This window comes from Hydra vulgaris, chromosome 04 (assembly GCF_038396675.1).
Source record: "Hydra vulgaris chromosome 04, alternate assembly HydraT2T_AEP".
NCBI lineage: Eukaryota > Metazoa > Cnidaria > Hydrozoa > Anthoathecata > Hydridae > Hydra > Hydra vulgaris.
In genome coordinates, this window is record NC_088923.1 from 12313323 (window position 1) to 12332500 (window position 19178).

Below are 19178 nucleotides of genomic sequence, written 5' to 3' on the forward strand. Positions count from 1 at the left end.
TACTAGCGACACATTGCTACAAAACGCAATGTTTAAAGTTCAATTAATCTCATAATTATGATAAACTCAACACTAAAAATTGAATTTTTAAAGATGTTAAAGACATTAGAAAAAATTAAAAGAAGAAAAAAATTGTTATAAAGCTAGCTAGTCGCTCGCTAGTCGCTAGCTCATTTTCCACCGGGTTAACTTCATTATTTACAATTATTTATTATTATAAAAACGTACCCAGCATGCATTTTGACGTTGATTCAACGTTGAAAACGCGTTGATTTGAGGACGTTGATTTAAGCGTTGAATTATTTATTACAAATAATTTACATTATTTGTTATGTGTGTTCGTAAATTTGTTATTATATTTATAGTTTAATACAAAGAACATCGAAGCATTTAATAACCAATGTTTTGTTAAAAACCTTCTTTGAACAAATTCCACAACCGTGAGAGAAACTGCAATGATCACAAATCTACAAAGATTCTCACACGTGATAACAATTAAGTACGACACTTGGTTTTGCAGCTTATAGAACAACTTAGGCATTTTTGTGGTGATTTTAAAAAAGTATAAAAAGATGTTTATATTTTACTTAGATTGTATAAATGTAATACTATTTTTATTTTTGCATCAACAATAGTTTAATTAAATGACTTATTCGATCTTCCCTTAGCATTGCAGTATAATATTTAAAGACTTATTTACATAATTATAGGTTAAGACTATAATATAGAATTAGAGAATTGATGTTTTGAAACATAGCAACAAACAAATAAAACTTTTTTTGTGAACTTTTTTCGGTTTAAATAAAGATTTAAATTTAAAGTTAAGATTTAAAGCTTTGAAGAAAGCTCAATACAAAAAATTTAAAAGACGACAACAGGTTTTAATAGTTGACAACAGGTAAAGTTATTTTTAGTTCCAATAATTTATCTTTGCTTAAATATTACAAGCAAGAAGTATTTATAAAAAATATTACAATCGATAATTATTTATCAAAAATTAGAAATAAGTAACGTTAAAATTTATTCAAATGATCGTAAAATTAAAAGATGAAAAATCAAAATATTAAAAATGAACGGATAAAAATATTTAAATAATATAGCAAAATATAACCTTTATCCGAATATGATAAAATAATTGAAATTAATAATTTTTGAGTTGGTCATTAGAAATTAGAAAATTGTTATTTAATTGTTCATTTTTAAATTTGTTCATTTAATCTAAAACGTATGTAATTTAGAACGAACGTATAAAATCAAGAACAAACCTATATAATCTAGAAAAAACGTACCCAGCAAGCATTTTGACGTTGATTCAACGTTGAAAATGCGTTGATATGAGGACGTTGATTTAAACATTGAATTAGAAACAAGAAATCAACGTCAATAAATTAACGTTGAACCGACGTTAAATTACAAACGTTGATTTAAGCGCTAATTTGGAAACAAGAAAGCGTCGTTGAAATACCAACATTGGTTCAACATCAAGAAAACAACGTTGAAATTATGTTACGTTTTTTAAACGTTTTCAAAAGATAACACTTTTAAAAAATTTACAAAAATTTTTACAAGTTAGGGTAAGAGGGTAATTTAATTTTCATTTTCGCAAGTACCTTCGTTTTCGTCTAACACAACGTCACCTTCTACTTTACAGGTATCATCTTTTTGATTTTCTTTATCACCGTCTTTTACTAACCTCTTCATCTTCTTTTTCATGCTAGGATTTCCGTTTACCTCCATTTAAATGATGAGCTGCATACTTCAAGCAGGAGGCTAATTATGTACGAGTTTCTTTGTCTGTTGCTTTTGCATAATACTCGATTCTAAAAAATAAATGCAAAAATATTCAAATTTAGTCAAGCAATCAAAACTGTAGAGGAAGAAAGAAGAAGAAGGGAAGAAATCTTTTGACTTTTATTATTTCATATGAATACTTGAAGTTTACAAAATTCATGTAAACTGATTTATTTTAACATATGACTGTTCAGGGAAGTTTTACACCTATTTTTTTTTGAATTCAATTAAATTCATTTATTTTCAACAAGCTGCCATTAAAGAAAAATAAATACTTGAAATTAAACTTTAACACTTAAAATCAAATTAATATCCTACTAATTATAGATTTGTAAATATTTATCCTTTCATAGGTAACTTCACAGTAACTTTTCTCTTCGAACCAACCAAATTAAACTTTGATTAAAGTCAGTTTGTCAACTGACAACTTCAAAATTTTTCTTTTTAAACTAAAAATTGGTTAAACTAATTTTCTCTACAAAACTAGTAAGTATTATTGATTAAAGAAATGTTTTCGAAACAACTTCATTATCTGAAACACTTATTTGTTCTCCATATGTTTCTATTGTACTTTCTGACATAGTAAATAAATAAATTGCTTTTTTAATTTATTTTCCATTGCGTTATTCGTCGTAAAATAACAATCAATACTTTCATTCCTATAAATATGTAAATATAATAAAAACAACTGAATGTATATGTATATATATACATAATATATATATATATATATATATATATATATATATATATATATATATATATATATATATATATATATATATATATAAATGTATATATATATTCAATAAATAAAAGTTTATAAACATATCTGCAACCAGTAAATCTGTTGAAATATTTTTTGAACAATTCTTTATCTTAAAGGGCTCCTTTTTTTTTTAAACATCTTCGCTTCCAATAAGACTGCATACAACCACTAATTAAAGTTGGAAGTTACTGGAAGAGAAAAGATAAAGATTGTAGAGCAAGATAACGATTGGTGGACGATTTAAAGGATTGCAAATTATATAAATCAGGAAAGAAAGATTAAGGAAGCAAATTCCAAAAGAACTAATGTTCGAGGAAAAACAAGGGAAGAATAAGAGTTTTTAGAGCAGTTAGGAACAGTCACAGAAAAAGGATGAGACTTAATTGAATAACGAGTAACAAGAGAATGAATTTTAGTAGATGACACAAGAGACACTAGCTCTTTAGAGCTGTGCCCATTATAGTATTTGCAGAAAAGAGAAAGAGAAGCAACATTATAACAATGTGATAATGGTAGGAGATTGGTTGCAAGAGCAGGTCAAACTATGTTTACGATGCGTTTTGCACCTTGTCAAAAAGTGAAAGGGTATCATTAGAAGATCCGCCCCAGATATGGCAACAGTATTCTATACAAGACCGGATTTAAGATGTATTAAGATAGAGAATAGAATTCAAAGTAAGAAAGTGTCGAGCTCGATAAAGAGATCCAACCTTAGCAGATGCTAATTTTGCAACTAATTTGATATATGGTTTCCAAGAAAGATCGGAAGTAACAGTTAATTCTAGAGAATGAAGAGTGGATGACTCATCAAGTACATTATCGTTCATAAATATAGGAAAATCTCAATTATTGCGACAACGATTGGCTGAAAAAAGTTGAGTTTTATCTGAATTGAAGTTTACCAGCCACTGTGAGCCCCATGGTGTAGTAGAAGTGAGATCCTTTTCAAGCTCAAATGCCCCCTCCAAGCAATAAGAGAGTGTTGGCTTCTTATCACGACAAGAATAAATGGTAGTATAATCAGCAAACAATGCCATCTTAGATGTGAGAATATCTGGAAGATTGTTAATGTAAGTTAAAAAGAGTATAGGGCCAAGGATAGAACATTGAGGAACCCCTGAAGTTACAGAATAAGAAGAAGAGTGCTGTCCATCGAGGACAACTTTTATACTACAATTGGAGAGTAAGGATTTATTAATCTTAAAGATGTTACCAGATATACCGTAAGAAGAAAGCTTATGAAAAAGACCAGCATGTCAAACTTTATCAAAAGCTTTTGAAATGTCAAGTGCGATGGCCTTAACTTTTCCACCTTTATATAATGCACGATAAAACCTATCGGTTATCACTGTTAGCAAATCAGCTGTAGAACGAGAAGATCGAAATACGTATTGATGATCAGAAAGTAAGTTATTAGATTCAAGATGAGAAATTAAGTGTTTGTTAATTAAAGATTCAAAAACCTTGCTTATGATAGGAAGAAGACTAATGGAACGGTAGTTAGACGAATCAGATCGCTCTCCAGAATTTTGGAAGATAGAGATAACAGATGCCGCTTTCCAGCAGGCTGGAAAGCAAGACTCTGATAAGCACTTGTTGAATAGTTTTGAGAGTATAGACAACAGCTCCGAAGAACATTTCTGCAATACAATAACAGGTATGTTTTCCGGGCTACAAGCTGTAGAAGAGTCTAAGCAGGAAATCACTTTAATTACAGAAGCTTGAGTGATACGATATATATATATCAAGCAATGCATCAACCTGTTTTTTGGCTCTATCAGGTAGAACGCAACTAGTGGAATCAAGAGATAGTATTGATGAAAAGTTTTTAGCAAACAATTCAACTTTGTCTTTAGGTGAGGTGACAAAATTTTAATCATACAAGAGAGGTGGAGTTGCAGATTTGCCCTTATTATTGTTACTATTAAAGATTCTCCAGAAGTCACGAGAGCCTAACTTTTGTAATGAAATACGAGATTTCATGACCTGAGAATAACAAGTTTTGGCGTTTGACAAAACCTTTTTATAATAGTTTCTAGCAGTAATAAACAGACTTCTTTTTTCTGGAGAATTGTTTTGCTGATAGATATGGAAGTAACGGCTTCGATTGGCAATCGCAGCAGCACAATGTAAGGAAAACCATGGAGAAGAACGAAGCTTGACCTGGAATCGTCGAGAGGGAACAAAAGATTCCATGCCAGCCTGAATCCACGAAGTTATGTAAGAAGCACATTTTTCAACAGGAAGACAAAATATTTCACCCAAGGGCCATCATGAAAAAAATCACGGAAAGAGTCCCAGTCAGCTTATGATATGCTCTTGAAAATTGGGATTGCTTTTTTTTTTTTTACGGGTGTTATAAGGTTTTCAGCGACTCTAGTGTTACATTTATATGTATCATTTCTAATTGTAAATTATACATATATACATATATATATATATGTATATATATATATATATATATATATATATATATATATATATATATATATATATATATTTTAAGAAACAAAAAATTGAATTTTGGGACAATGACAATTTAGTGAAGATAAAGATCTTGAACAAGAGTAACAAATGAAAAGATGAGATTAGTTTGATTAGAGGAGGCAACGCAAATAAAATTTCTAGGTTGCTTTTTTTTTTGTTTAATTTTGCTGTTTTAGCATGAAAGCACTGAAAATTTTGGTACCGGATGTTCTAAGCTTGTAAACGCAGCTTTTTCTTTAAAAGCTTTTGTTCAAGACATAATTGTTTTGAATTGAAGAGAATCAAATCTTTGTGTAGCAGGGATACTTCAAGTTGGTGAGGAATTTGTTGTTTGTTTACTACACTTCCTCCAACTTAAGTAAGACGGTTAATGGAGGTTGCATAGACGGTTTGATGTATAGAGTCTGCAGTTTAGAAAAATGCGAGACAATTTGTTGTTAAACCATGAAATGGGGATAAAAATTATATAAAAGGTTTTGTTTGTTTGTTTTTTTCAAATTAAAACAGTTTTATGAGTTTTGAGAAATTAAGAGATAATTAATTTCTCAAAACTCATGATACATGTAATAACAGGGTTTCTATTCTGAACAATAATTAATTACCTCACGGTCGAAAGTTTTTTATGTGGAATACCTCTTGATTGAAATTTTTTTTGTTCTATCACACAAAATTTAGAAAATTTTAGCATGTGACTTTTGCAGTTATAGATTCATGATAAATAGTTTAATAATATATTTTCAATATATTTATTTATAAATTGATTCAAATGATGTTATTAAACAAGTTTTAAAATTTTTTATATTTTGACCCTTTTGACAACATTTTGACTAATAGCATAAATATTTTTCAATAAAACTCTTTTTTTCTATATTACGCGTCATCAAACAAAATTATGATAAGTTAAAGAAATTTTTGAATAATTTAAATTACACGATTGACGTCATATAACTTTCAGAGACTAGGTACTAAAACTAACTTTATTTTAGTTATAGATTAACGAGTCAACAGCAAGGAAATAAAAAAAAAATGAAGTGGGCGTATAAGTTTAAAAAATATTTATACAGAACAAAATAAAAATTATGCGCATCATATCTGAATAATGAAAGTGAATTCATTGAAGTGATGAGTCACAAAAATCTTACAAGTTATAGCAACCATAAAAATAGATATAAACTACTTATAATAAATATATACTACACATAGTATATATAACAAAATGAAAAATCAACTGGTTTCGATGACATTTCTAATATTTTAGATATTTCAAACAGAGATAACATTTCTAGACCTCCCAATCTATTTCATAAAACTTTTAATATACGAGGGGATTTTCTTAAAGCACTAAATTTTACGCAAAAGCTAAGGTTTACGCAATATACAAAAAAAAAAAGATTATTCAGATGTTTTTAACTATAGGCCTATATCAATACTTGTTCTATATCCTATTATCTACTATGTGTCCTTTTATTTTGTGTTCTATTATTACTACTAATTCTTATTATGTTTTCTCAAAAACTTTTGAAAGTGTAATTTAGAATTTATAGAATAGAGTTTATTGCCAATTTACTTATATTAAACTTTTAGCACAAAACAATTTCCTTTTTACACAATATCGTTTCATAAAAAATCAATTTAACTGAACACACAATAATTAAATTAGTAGATAAAACTAATAATGATTTGATAATAATACTTCACCATTGGATTGTTAAACTATCAAAAGCATTTGGTATTATTCTTTTAAGGAAAAAAAACATTTCGGAAAGATTAACAAAACTTACAAAAAAAAAATGAAAGAAAAAGGAGTTATGCATAGATTAACTCTTGATCCACTCAGAATTTTAAATTATGTAATTAGTCTTAGGAGTGAGTCTGCAAAGTTGAATTCAATAATGTTCGCTGAAGTTACAAGTTTTTTTTTTTTTCAAACAACGAAATAAGCAATTTTATCTGAATTTCGAACTGGAGAAAGTTAATGACAGGTTTAAGGCGAATAAATTCCCATTCGATGTTCTCAATGTTCAAACTCCCATTCAGATAAAACAAAATATGTTCTATTTTTTATTAAAAACTACAAAAACCTTTATTTAAAATTACCCACCTTGATTATTATAAACGAGTCCGTAAAGTTCTTAGGAATTTGTAATGCAGATGTAGTAAAATGGATTAAAACTCTAAAAAATTAACACCTGGTTAAAACATTTTAATTCAAACCCATTTTAAAACAAATTAACCCTAAAAGTTAACCGGGTTAATTTATTCTAAAATAGGAGGGAATTAACCGGGGGCTTGAATATTAAAAAAAACATCATACCAATTACTACGCTTGTTCTTTAGTTAAGTTATAATAAAATCCGATAATATTGCCCACAATAAATTAAATTGTCGCGGTTACAAAATTTTGTAAGGAGTTATAAGTTTTTTATTATTATTATATCAGTTTTATATTGAAAACAAAAAATTTTTTATAACTTTAACGTTGATTAAATGTATTTAATAACTTGTAATTTTGACGAATCTGTAGTTAATAGCGAAGTAGTCATAAAATTATTAACATTTCAACTTCGGTAATTATTTCTATATTTCTAATATTTACAAAAAAGCAGTAACCTCTGAAGTTTTAATCTAATATTATTAGAATACGATAAACTCAAGGTAAACTCAGAAATTCGGAACGCACAAGTGTGGAACCATTGATTGACGTCAAGTTGCAATATATTTAGTTGTCTCCTCTCAACCAAAAAAACATAAAAAAAAATTACCTACAAGAATAAGAATTTAAACTTAAATTCAAGCAGAGGTGATTTTACTGGGTGTGTCTGATTGTTAAGATATATGAATAACTATAAAGAAAATTATATCATATTATATTATATATATTAACAACAATTTTGCTACCTTGACAGTTAAGCTACATTATCGTCGAAAAGTTAAAACAATTAAATTAATTCGGAAGTATATTAAGTTTTATCGTTTTTTAAAAAGCCGCAATAATAATAACTAGAAAGCTTTTTTTAATTAATAGTGTTTTTGTTTTTTAAAAACATTTTTTTAAAGCATGCGCGGAGTGTTGCTACATCGACTATCTTATAGCCTGACTCGCAATGGAGTGTCGACTATCTTACAACCTGACTCGCAATAGATTGCTGCTACATCGACTGAGGGTTTGGTTAGGGCCGAGAGAGAGAGAGAGAGAGAGAGAGAGATAAATAAATAAATAAATATATATATATATATATATATATTTCATTCCGAAAAGTAAATTGATGAGGTCATACTTCAACATTGCATTAGTGGGGGCTTCAGAAAAATTTATTTATTTATTTGTAACTGCCCACTCTAACTTTTTTAAAAGACACACATACATAAAAATTTTTTGTTTATAATAATAGAAATTAGGTACAATGCATAACTTTTAAATAATCCAATTAAAATAGACCTAATATAAATGGTTTTCTTTACCTTAGCGACGCGTATGACGCATTTGATTTGTAACATGTTGTGACGCGAACGATGATTTCATTTATTTTCATACTTAATTTGCATCTTTTAATGTCTAATAAAATCATCTAAAGTAATGTTGTTTCAGAAATTAACTTTAGGAAAGAAAAGTTAGTATTATTATTATTTTAAATCATTTTAGCATACTTTATTATCAAGTCAAATTTGAAGTTTTCTTTATTAAAGAAATTAAATTTCCTGTCGTAAGTATCACTTTTCTAAAATTATAAAAAGTAAATTTAAAAAATCAGACGTTGTTATTTCAGTATTTTGACTGAACCAGAAGTATGTTAAAATCATCAAGTAATAAAAAAAATAATTATTTTGAACAGATATTTTCTGAAGTAGGACAGTTTATTGAAAACTTTCATATAAATTTAATGGTGTCTATAAGTGCAATAAACAATAGTTTATATTTTTATTTAATTTTTTTTGTAAAAAATATTTTATCAAGTGGAATTCTAAATTTTCGGTGAATCTTCAACTCTTTGTTCAATAATTTTTTTGTTAAGTATTACACGATTTTTTACATTTATGGGGGTATTTCTGTTTGTTTTTTTACATTTACATGAATCAAATTATTCAATTAATGACCAATTATCTACATAAAAGCGAGAACCGTTAACAACTCACACTTTTATAGTAACAGTTAATGTCGGATGTTTATCAACGTTATAGAACGTGTTAGAACCTGGTTTTAAGGTAAAGTTTCTTTCTGGTTTACAGATAACATAGAAAACAGCGCACCTAGGTGTGCACTATCATTACTTGGCGTCAACCCTATCAAAATTTTTGATTAAGAAGAAAAAAAATTTTAACCACACATTTCACATTGGCTTATAAACTCATATGGATTTAAACACAACTCTGGTTTAGAAATAGACGAGGTAATAATATAAAGTGTGAATGCAATGTAGACAGACTTATAATTATCTTTTAAATGTAAAGTGACCTATTAGCAATTTCATTTAAAACTGTGGTATATATCACATGTACCACCCGTAAAGAGTTTGCAATTTAAATGCAATTTAAACGCAATTTAAACGCAATTTAAATGCAATTTAAATGCAATTTAAAATACTTGGTGCAGAAATAATGGTAAAACTTTTTTAACATCAAGCTATTTTGAATCGCAAACTTATCTTTTTTTTGTTTGTTTTCGTTAGAAAATCTTCAAACAGACTCTTCTGGCCTCCTCGTATATATTGCGCAATGATTAATTTATTCCCTTTTTAGAAAATATACTAGAAAACAAATTTAATTAACTAGAAAACAAATTTAATTAAAATCTTGGCTTCTTGGAATCTAAATATTTAACACCAAAGATAATAATGAGCTGGAAAAAATTTCGACACTAATTTTTTTACTTTGTGCTTTATTATACTTATAATATTATTTATACTTATAATATTATTTATATTATATATATATATATATATATATATATATATATATATATATATATATATATACATATATATATATATATATATATATATATATATATATATATATATATATATTTATGTATACATATATATATATAGATATATATATATATATATATATAATATATATATATATATATATATATATATATATATATATATATATATATATATATATATAATATACTTGAATAATATTCTTGATAAATAATAATATACTTGAATAATATTATTATTCAAGCATTTATATATTATAGTACGTGTATTTAAATTATTGTTTATAACTTAATGTTTTTAAAAACTACTCAAACGAATAAAAAATGATGTTTTTATCGTACTTTTTACGCGTGTTTAATTTTAGAACGGATAGTTCTCAAAACTCTTTAAAGTACTCAAAAAGAATGTCCTTTTTTTAAATCTTCGGTAATAAATTATTTTTTAAATCGAATTTCATTTTACATGGGTGTTTTTTTTTATCGCAATTTTCAAAGTTTTTCTTTTAGAAATAAAAAAACAGCATTAAAAAATTTTTTTCTTATAAATATATAACTTAACTATACTTTAAATATATAAGAATTTATTATCAATATTATTATTGTTTCATTTTATGTCCATTTACCAAAAAATATTCAAAATGAATCTTTTTATGATTGCAAAATTGATAAACAACTTTTAGTAAAAAGTTTAGATTTTATAATATTACAACTTCTAAATTTTGTTTTAATTTTGATATTTTCTAGATATCAATCTACGTAGAAGTTTTAAATAATCTTCCAGTAGAGCTATAGCCTGCTTTTAAAACCTTTTAATAATTGATCGAAGATAATGGAGTATTCATAGTACCATTTGTTCGTTACATCGAAGTATTTTATTGTTTAAACGACAAATACTTTTAAAAACAAAACAATATCTTAATAACTTTTGACAACTATTATATTATATAACGGTCGTTGAAAGCACAAAAAATTCTACCATACTTGATAGTTTCAAAAAAATAGGATGTTAAAGTTTTTGAATCTCTATTAATTAATTAATTATAAATTATTTCAGAAGATCAGTAAAATTGTAGTCTTTATTTAATTTTAATGTCATTAACTATTTATTTATAATAATAATAATAATAATAATAATAATAATAATAATAATGTTTATGGCAAAAATGTCAAGAAGCAGCATTTTTACGTGTCTTTTATGCTTAAAACTATCGATAAGCTCTGACTTGTATGTTCTTCTTTATTTTCTTTTAATTTTATTATTATTATATTGAATAATTTACCTTTAATTTTTAAACTTTTAAAGTGCTGTTTGGGTATTCATAATAATAATACGCTTACTGTGTTAATTTTTTGTATTGGTTTTCGCCTGATAGTACTTTATATAATCTTAATTTTTTATAAAATTAAATATATGGAATTAAACTTCTTTTTTTAAACAATATTTAAATAAAAAAATTATCTGTTACTAGAAATTTTTGAGAACTTTAACTTTGTGCTTTTGGAGTAATTAAAATACAGTATGCAGTGATTCGTCAAAGTTCTCCGTGACCTCGTAGAAACGATTGCCGCCTAATATACACCTGCTTAGCTCTTACCATGTTGGTTCATAAATGTATTAAGCTAGTAAGAACATATCCATTATCTAGAATAAAATTTCTCGATGCAAGATATTAATTTTATATTAGTTACCTTTGGTGTCAAAATATTTGCTTGTGTTTACTAGGACAACACATATTTAGCCAAGCTTAGTTAGAAATTGTTTAAATTTTTCATAAATGATTACATATTTATAAATATATTGCGCTAAGTTACAAAATCCAATACTAATCGAAAATATCTAATACTAATCTAAAATATCTAATACTAATCTAAAATATCTAATACTTTTTATTCAAATTTTATTGTTACAATAAAAAAATTATATTTAAAGTGAAATTATTATGAAGTTATCAAACTTAAATTAAGACGCTCAAAGTCTCTAATCGAGGCTCTCAAAGAATTGCGGGTATAACTACTTTTAAAAACAGTTTCTTTAATTTGATTTTATTTTTAACAAACAGAAAAATTACAAAAAAAAATTGAAGCAAAAGAAAAAAATATTGAAGCAAGAGAAGAAAAAAATTGAAGCAAGAGAAAAAAATATTGAAGCAAGAGAAAAAAAAATTGATCCAATAGAAAAAAATATTGAAGCAAGAGAAGAAAAAAATTGAAGCAAGAGAAAAAAATATTGAAGCAAAAGAAAAAAAAATTGATCCAATAGAAAAAAATATTGAAGCAAGAGAAGAAAAAAATTGAAGCGAGAGAAAAAAAAATTGAACCAATAGAAAAAAATTGAAGCAAGAGAAAAGCAAAAAGAAATTAAAGTAAGTTGAAAGTTATTTTCTTATTTATGATTTTTATAAAGTTATATTGACATAATTGATTAACACCATTTCTATAAATTATTGCGAACAAAACCGTAACGAACTACGTTATTTTATTTACTTTTTTTTTTTTAATTCAAAACTTAGCACAACCTATATTGAATTAAAAAAAAGCATCAGTAAAATAAAATAAAAAAAAATTAAGACCTTTTTTAAACAATTATTTTCTCGAGAGTGTATTATAAATAGTAACATTGAAGTCACTCCATATATTTGTGATTAAACTTAACCAGATATTATACAATGTTTTATTTTATGCTCTATAAATACAATATAAATACATTACTTGCATTTTTAGTTGCACGGTCACTTTTTAGTTACACGGTCACTTTTGAACCAAGTATGTATATAAATGTATATAAATTGTATGAACTTAAAAAAATTTGTTATTTTACGAAGAAATATGTACATTATTATTATGACATTTTCATTATCATTTCCTGTTTTAAAATTATAACTTTGGAAAAAAAAAAAAAATTTACTATAAGCTAATAATTCCCGGAGTAACACCAAAAATAACAGCTTTTAAAATCCAAAGATACAAAACTGAAATAAATTAAAAAAAAAATCAACAAAAAGTCAGTGTTAAAATAAGTTTAAAAAAATAATAATAATAAAGCATAGATAATAAAAAAAAAAAATAAATAATAATAAAGTGTTTATAATAAAATAATAAACTTTGCAGTTTAAAGGAATCCCAAAGTGCCGAGACAAGTTGTGTTTATTTTAAAGAGAATGCTAAAAAAAGTGTTAAGGCAGAATTTTTTTAAATAAAACAAAATAGTAAATGTATACCAACAAAAACAAACTTTGTTGTTTTACTCGAAGCTCGCCGTAACCAACAGCAGCAATTCTCATGGAGTCTTTAAAATATACGCCGCAATCTACAGACTTAATAATTTATTCAAGCGCGTTTAATTCCAAAGAGTTTTAGTGAATGACGTCATTGTAGAATTTCGATAAGAAATCTTATAAATTTTTTTTGTTAGCAAATTAGAGACTTTTTTTCCATTATAGATTGTTAAAGAATTTGTTTATTTAGTTATCATTATATAAAAGTTTTTATTTTTAATCATAAATTACCATAGAACTTTTTTAGTTAATTTAAGTTAATATTTTTTTGTTATTTTTACGAAGTTCGAATTAAAAATAACAATAAAATATTTCAGACTTTTAAGCTTGTTTATTGCTGTAAATTAATTTTATGTTATATTTATTGTTATTTGATTATTATTATTATCCGTATAACGGTTCTGTTAAAAAAATTATTTTATATATTTTAACCTTACTAAAGTTTAATTAACGGCATTTAGGAATTGTTCATAAAGTACGTAGCTTGTGTGGGGGAGAGAGGTCTGCAAAGAGTGTATATGAGATGGAGGGTAGGGGGTCAATTCTAAAAGTACGGAGACACTAATATAAAAAAAATATCATGAAATGTTGGTTAAGAGCGTAAAAAATGTTAGGGAGATAAAGGGACTCAAAAAAACGAAGGGTCGAAATTCAGGTGTACGTACATTATGCACGACCCCATAATTTGCTAAACTTTTTATCGAGTTACATTTATTCTCGAAATACTTATTTAATCAAGCGAGATATATTTAATAAAAACTTATTCTATAAAACATGTATTGCTCATTTTATTTTATTTTTAAAGTTAAATAATTACTGTTAAAGATTGCAAAAAAAAATGTAGTATTATCGAGTCAATTTTGATATTGAAATCGTTTAACAAAAAACTTTTCATTGTTAATTTTGCTAGTTTTTTGATAAGAGAAATGTAAAATACTTGCCAAATACGACATATAAATTAGGAAATATTATATATAATGTTTTTCAACGCGCGCTTCATCACAATAAAAATTTTAATCTTGAATCATTGCCATAAAACATTATTTATTGCTTTAATTAATAAAAAACTTTTATGCTCTATTATGCATTAATGATCTTAAAATAAAAAACATTTTTTACTTTACATAGTCATTATGTACAAAAAAGTTAATGTTTGTTATTATTACGATTATTATACTGCGCACATCAGTTTATATTTTAAAGAATGTTACTTAATTTGTAATACCTGATATTTATTTCCTTTATTTCAACGCAACAAAGACATTCTTTTTCAAGGGGCATAGTTTTACAATATCCATATTTACACCATTGTTCAGCGCCAACACGGCTTAACTTTGACGTTTTAGCAACGGCTTAACTTTGACGTTTTAGCAATATAAAAATTCAAATTTTCATAGCTGATGCAATTTTCAACTATTTCGTTTCTTTTATCCATAATGGTTTTTTTTGTTTTTTTTTAAGAGGTTTTAATCGGTACGGAGTTGCCGACATTTTAATCGTTTAATTATCAAAATCCAAATGCAAAATACAAAATTATTTCAATATTTATATGCAAATCTTCAAAATTTTCAATTTCCACTAAATTGCCATACTTAATAATATTTTTTAACTATAAATTAAAGAATTCGGCTAATATCTCTAATAAATGATGTCGTTTACCAAAATAATTAATTAATTAAAAATTCAAAAATTTTTAAAATGTCATTTCGATAGCAGAACAAAAACGTCATAGCAATAAACGGCTCAGATAAACTAAAAAAAAATTCCCATTATTTACATAAAAAGAAAAAAAGTCCAAAGAGTTTTAGACGTTTACTAAAACTCTTTGGAATTAAACGCGCTTGAATAAGTTATAAAATCTGTAGATTGCGGCGTATATTTTTAAGACTCCAAGAGAATTGCTGCTGTGGAGACGGCGAGCCTCGAGTAAAACGACAAAGTCTGTTTTTGTTGATATGCATTTATTATTTTGTTTTAACTAAAAAAAATTCTACCCAAACATTTTTTTTCAGCATTCTCTTTAAAATAAACACAACTTGTCTCGGCACTTTGATCCCTTTAAGCATAAAATCGGTATCAAAAATTTTTTTTTTTGCTCAAACCCATTTCTCATTTTTCAAATATATATTTTCCGCATATCACCACTATGTATGCGCATGTGAAAGAAACTCCTTTGTTAAATACTATTCTGGTATTCCATAGCAGAATAGTATTTAACAAAATAGCAGAATAGTAAATTGAATAGTAATAAAATTCAACAAGGTAACAAACCAGTGTTCTTGGAGCATCATAGTAACCGCGAAATAACTCGAATAACTCCCGATCACCAAAAGATAAGCAAATTTAGGATGCTACTGTTAATTGGGACTTGGTTTTAATAAAAAGTATTCAAATAATTTGTGTTTCTGGTAATTTTCGTTTTGAAAAAGTTGTAATTATGATTATAATTAGGCATTAATATCATCCCTCTCCTCAGCCATAATTGGAGATTAATATCATCTCTTGCCTCAGCCAAAATTGAGGATTAATAAACTACTGAGTTTTATATTATTACTATTCTAAACAAAATTTAAATTTATTGACAGATTTTATAATACAGCAAGGTTTTAGGTTTCTAAAGTTATTACCATGTAAAGTTGAAAAACACCCATATTTTTAAATATTTGTCTTAAATTAAACAGTTTCTTAAAAAATATTTTGTTTTAGATTTATAATTTGAGTTCTTATCAACATCTGACAATTCTAATGGATTTTAAAATTCAAGTAAGTAAACACATTTAAAATTATTTAGACTTTTAAATTTTATTTTGTTGTACATAACAAAGTACTTAATAAAATCTAGAAAATAATCAAATAGATATGAAAGTGTTTATTCATTTGCTCTCTATGGTTGTACCTAAAAGCCGGTGACGAGATTAACTCCCAAAAAGTTTACTCCCGGTTAAAACATTCTAACTCCTCGGTTAATCTATTTCAAAATAAATTAACCCCGGGAGTTAAATTATTTTAAAATATAGCGAAACGGATTAACCGGGGGCTTAAGTATTTCTTACCCCCACTGAAATAAATTAACCCCCTTTAATACGCGTTTTAAATAATTTAACTTATAATTATATCTACAAAATTGTGTAAGTATTTTAAATATATATATATATGTATATATATATTTAAAATACTTACTATATATATATATATTTATATATATATATAAATATATATATATATATATATATATATATATATATATATATATATATATATATATATATATATATATAATATATATATATATATATATATATATATATATATATATATATATGTATATATATATATTGCTACTATTAATAAATGATATAATAATAGTAAAAATATAATTTATATCCATATCAATAACTAATTAATAGATTTAAAAACAACACATTTGGAAAACATTAAGTTAAAACACTTTTTTTGTAATTCGTACAAGTTGTTCCAAGGGAGTTAAAATATTATGGGGAGGTAATTTGTTTTGCCGACAGGGGTTAATTTATTTCAAGGGGAGTTAATCTATATCGAAATAGATTAAAGAGTGTGAAGTGGTTGTTTTTTAACGTGAAAGGGCAAAATAATCCAGTGGTACTTGCATAGACGGAATTCTTTATATAGCCAATTAAGGTTTTTTTCGGGCCATCTTTGAGCCAAAAAGAAAGTAGGACATAAATCAGATTGCACTTTTTATCTTTGTTTAAGTCCATTAGCAAATTGAGGTAAGCAATGTTACAGCATCATTTAACCAATCATTTAAACTTAGTGTAGCAAAATTTTCACTGTAAATTGTGCAACTACCAATTGTGCAACTACCAATAACATATTTTTCTTGGGGTAACAGCCCAGCAACTTGCAAATCAACGTTCAAGTATTCGGTTGAAATTTGTTACATATGTGATGCGATAGCACTAAATTCTTCATGGATCATTGAAACAATCTCTTTTTTTGCATTGTTACTACTCACGGCATAAGGAGCCACCTGGTGATCTTAATGTCCAATTAAGAAGAATGGCTTAGCGTGAATGGTACGTTCCATTTGGTTTTTATTGTACTCTAAGTTAATTTCCTTCCTTTGTTAGTTTCAGTACTTCCTGGATGATACAACTGAAACGATTTTTTAAGTTTTGTGTAAAATCCATACATCTACTTATTGGTTTCAGTAATTATCTCAACGCTTCCTATAAAAACCATGCAACTTTATAATACAGACACTCTAAAAAAATTTTATAAGAAGCTTATGATCATAATTAGTATGTAGGGGTTCATTTACAGTTTTTCTTATTTAAGTAACCGCTATGCTTTTCATTCATCAATATATATTTTTATTTATTATTAATATTGACAATATCTGATTTTTATTTATCTATGTTTGATTTGTTGTTATTGCTATGACAACAAAATATTTAAATAAATACTTATTTGTAAATTTGTTATCTCTATTTTTAGGTATTGTGCAGAGCACTTTTTTGGGTAATCCAGATATGTTTTATATCAATTACTGGTTCAATAATAAATGATTCGATCACTGATTCTGTAAATATGCAATGTCCAGAAATATTTTATGACTCAGTTCTAAGTTAGTATATATATATATATATATTTTTTTTTTAGGATTTTTTAATTCTTATGTAGTTCTACTTAATTATTTTTTTGTTTAAAATCATTTCTGATTGTTATATAAATAATTTCTATAGATAATTGTAAAGTATTTCCTTAGAAAATTAAACCATCAATTAAGTTTATTGTTTGTGTTCCTAAAGTATTTATTAAAGTAGTGTGTATATATTTTTTACTTTTACATCCCAAAAATGTATATATTTTTTACTTTTACATCCCCACTAAGGGAGCCACTACAATTAGGAAGGCTGCTCTTTTTTAATTGTTGTTGAAATAACTATTAAATTTCTCAATTATTTCTTCAATAGATGGTTTTCATAATCGCATCGTGGCATGTTCTTTTAATAATCAAAATTGCAGCGTTCAAAATAATGGCTTTATTTATAGTATTGATATTCCATCCACAAATCCTCCTAACAACTCTTTTAATCAAAGTAAGTTAATATTAATTGCTTTAATTGCTTAACAAATTAATAAGGGTAAATAATAAGTATCTAAGTAAATAATAAGTATCTAAGTAGGAATAGTGCTAGTTTTGTTGCACTGAATTTTTTAAGGGTTCTTTATTATTGATAAAGAAAATTAAAAAAAAGTAAAAAAAAATGTAATTTCCATGAAAACAGTAGATAAGAACCTCCTACCATATTAGTAGGTTATATTTAGTTTTTATAGAGTTTGAATGGTGAGTTCTATAAAGATGATTTTGGTGGGTATGGACACTTGTGGTTATGCAGTTGTATTTGAATTCAATTTTGAATTTGAAGTCCATTAATGTAAACTTTCGGGAAATTAAAAAAAAAACTGCATTTTTTTCCCCGTAGTAAATTTTTGTTAATGGTTCAATAATTTTTATTTTGAAGGTCAAAAATATTAGCCTCTTCAAAAAAAAATTAACAAACCATTAACAAAAATTTACTACCGGGGAATATGCAGTTTTTTTTTTGTTTCCCGAAAATTTACATAGTTGGACTTCTGCCCTTTTAACATTCACCTATTCATTTGTAAAGTGAATGCTCTCACTGCACCTCATACTGCATTTTGTTGTTGTTTAATGAATGTATACGATTGAAATACATTGATTAGTTTTTGTTGATTAGTTTTCATTGATTGTTTTTAATTTTATAAATTCATTTTTGCATAGCTCAGAGGTATGACAAAATAAAATATTTGATAATTTTTTATTTAAGAAAAAATGTTTAAAAAATTAAAAAATATGACCAGAAAATTATTAAAAAATTATAAGTTTTGCCTGTCCTAATCAAAT

General features: G+C 25.9%; 1 protein-coding gene across 1 annotated transcript in view; it reads left to right on the forward strand.

Moving 5' to 3' along the window:
* Positions 1–12058: 12058 nt before the first annotated feature.
* Positions 12059–19178, forward strand: part of LOC101240899 (fibrillin-1) — a 29426-nt gene continuing 22306 nt past the window's right edge. Inside the window, exons 1-4 of the mRNA XM_065795471.1 lie at positions 12059–12181; positions 15974–16030; positions 17744–17873; positions 18223–18348. Of these exons, the coding sequence (XP_065651543.1) occupies positions 16013–16030; positions 17744–17873; positions 18223–18348 (274 nt within the window). The 5' untranslated portion in view covers positions 12059–12181; positions 15974–16012. The remainder of the gene's footprint in view (positions 12182–15973; positions 16031–17743; positions 17874–18222; positions 18349–19178) is intronic.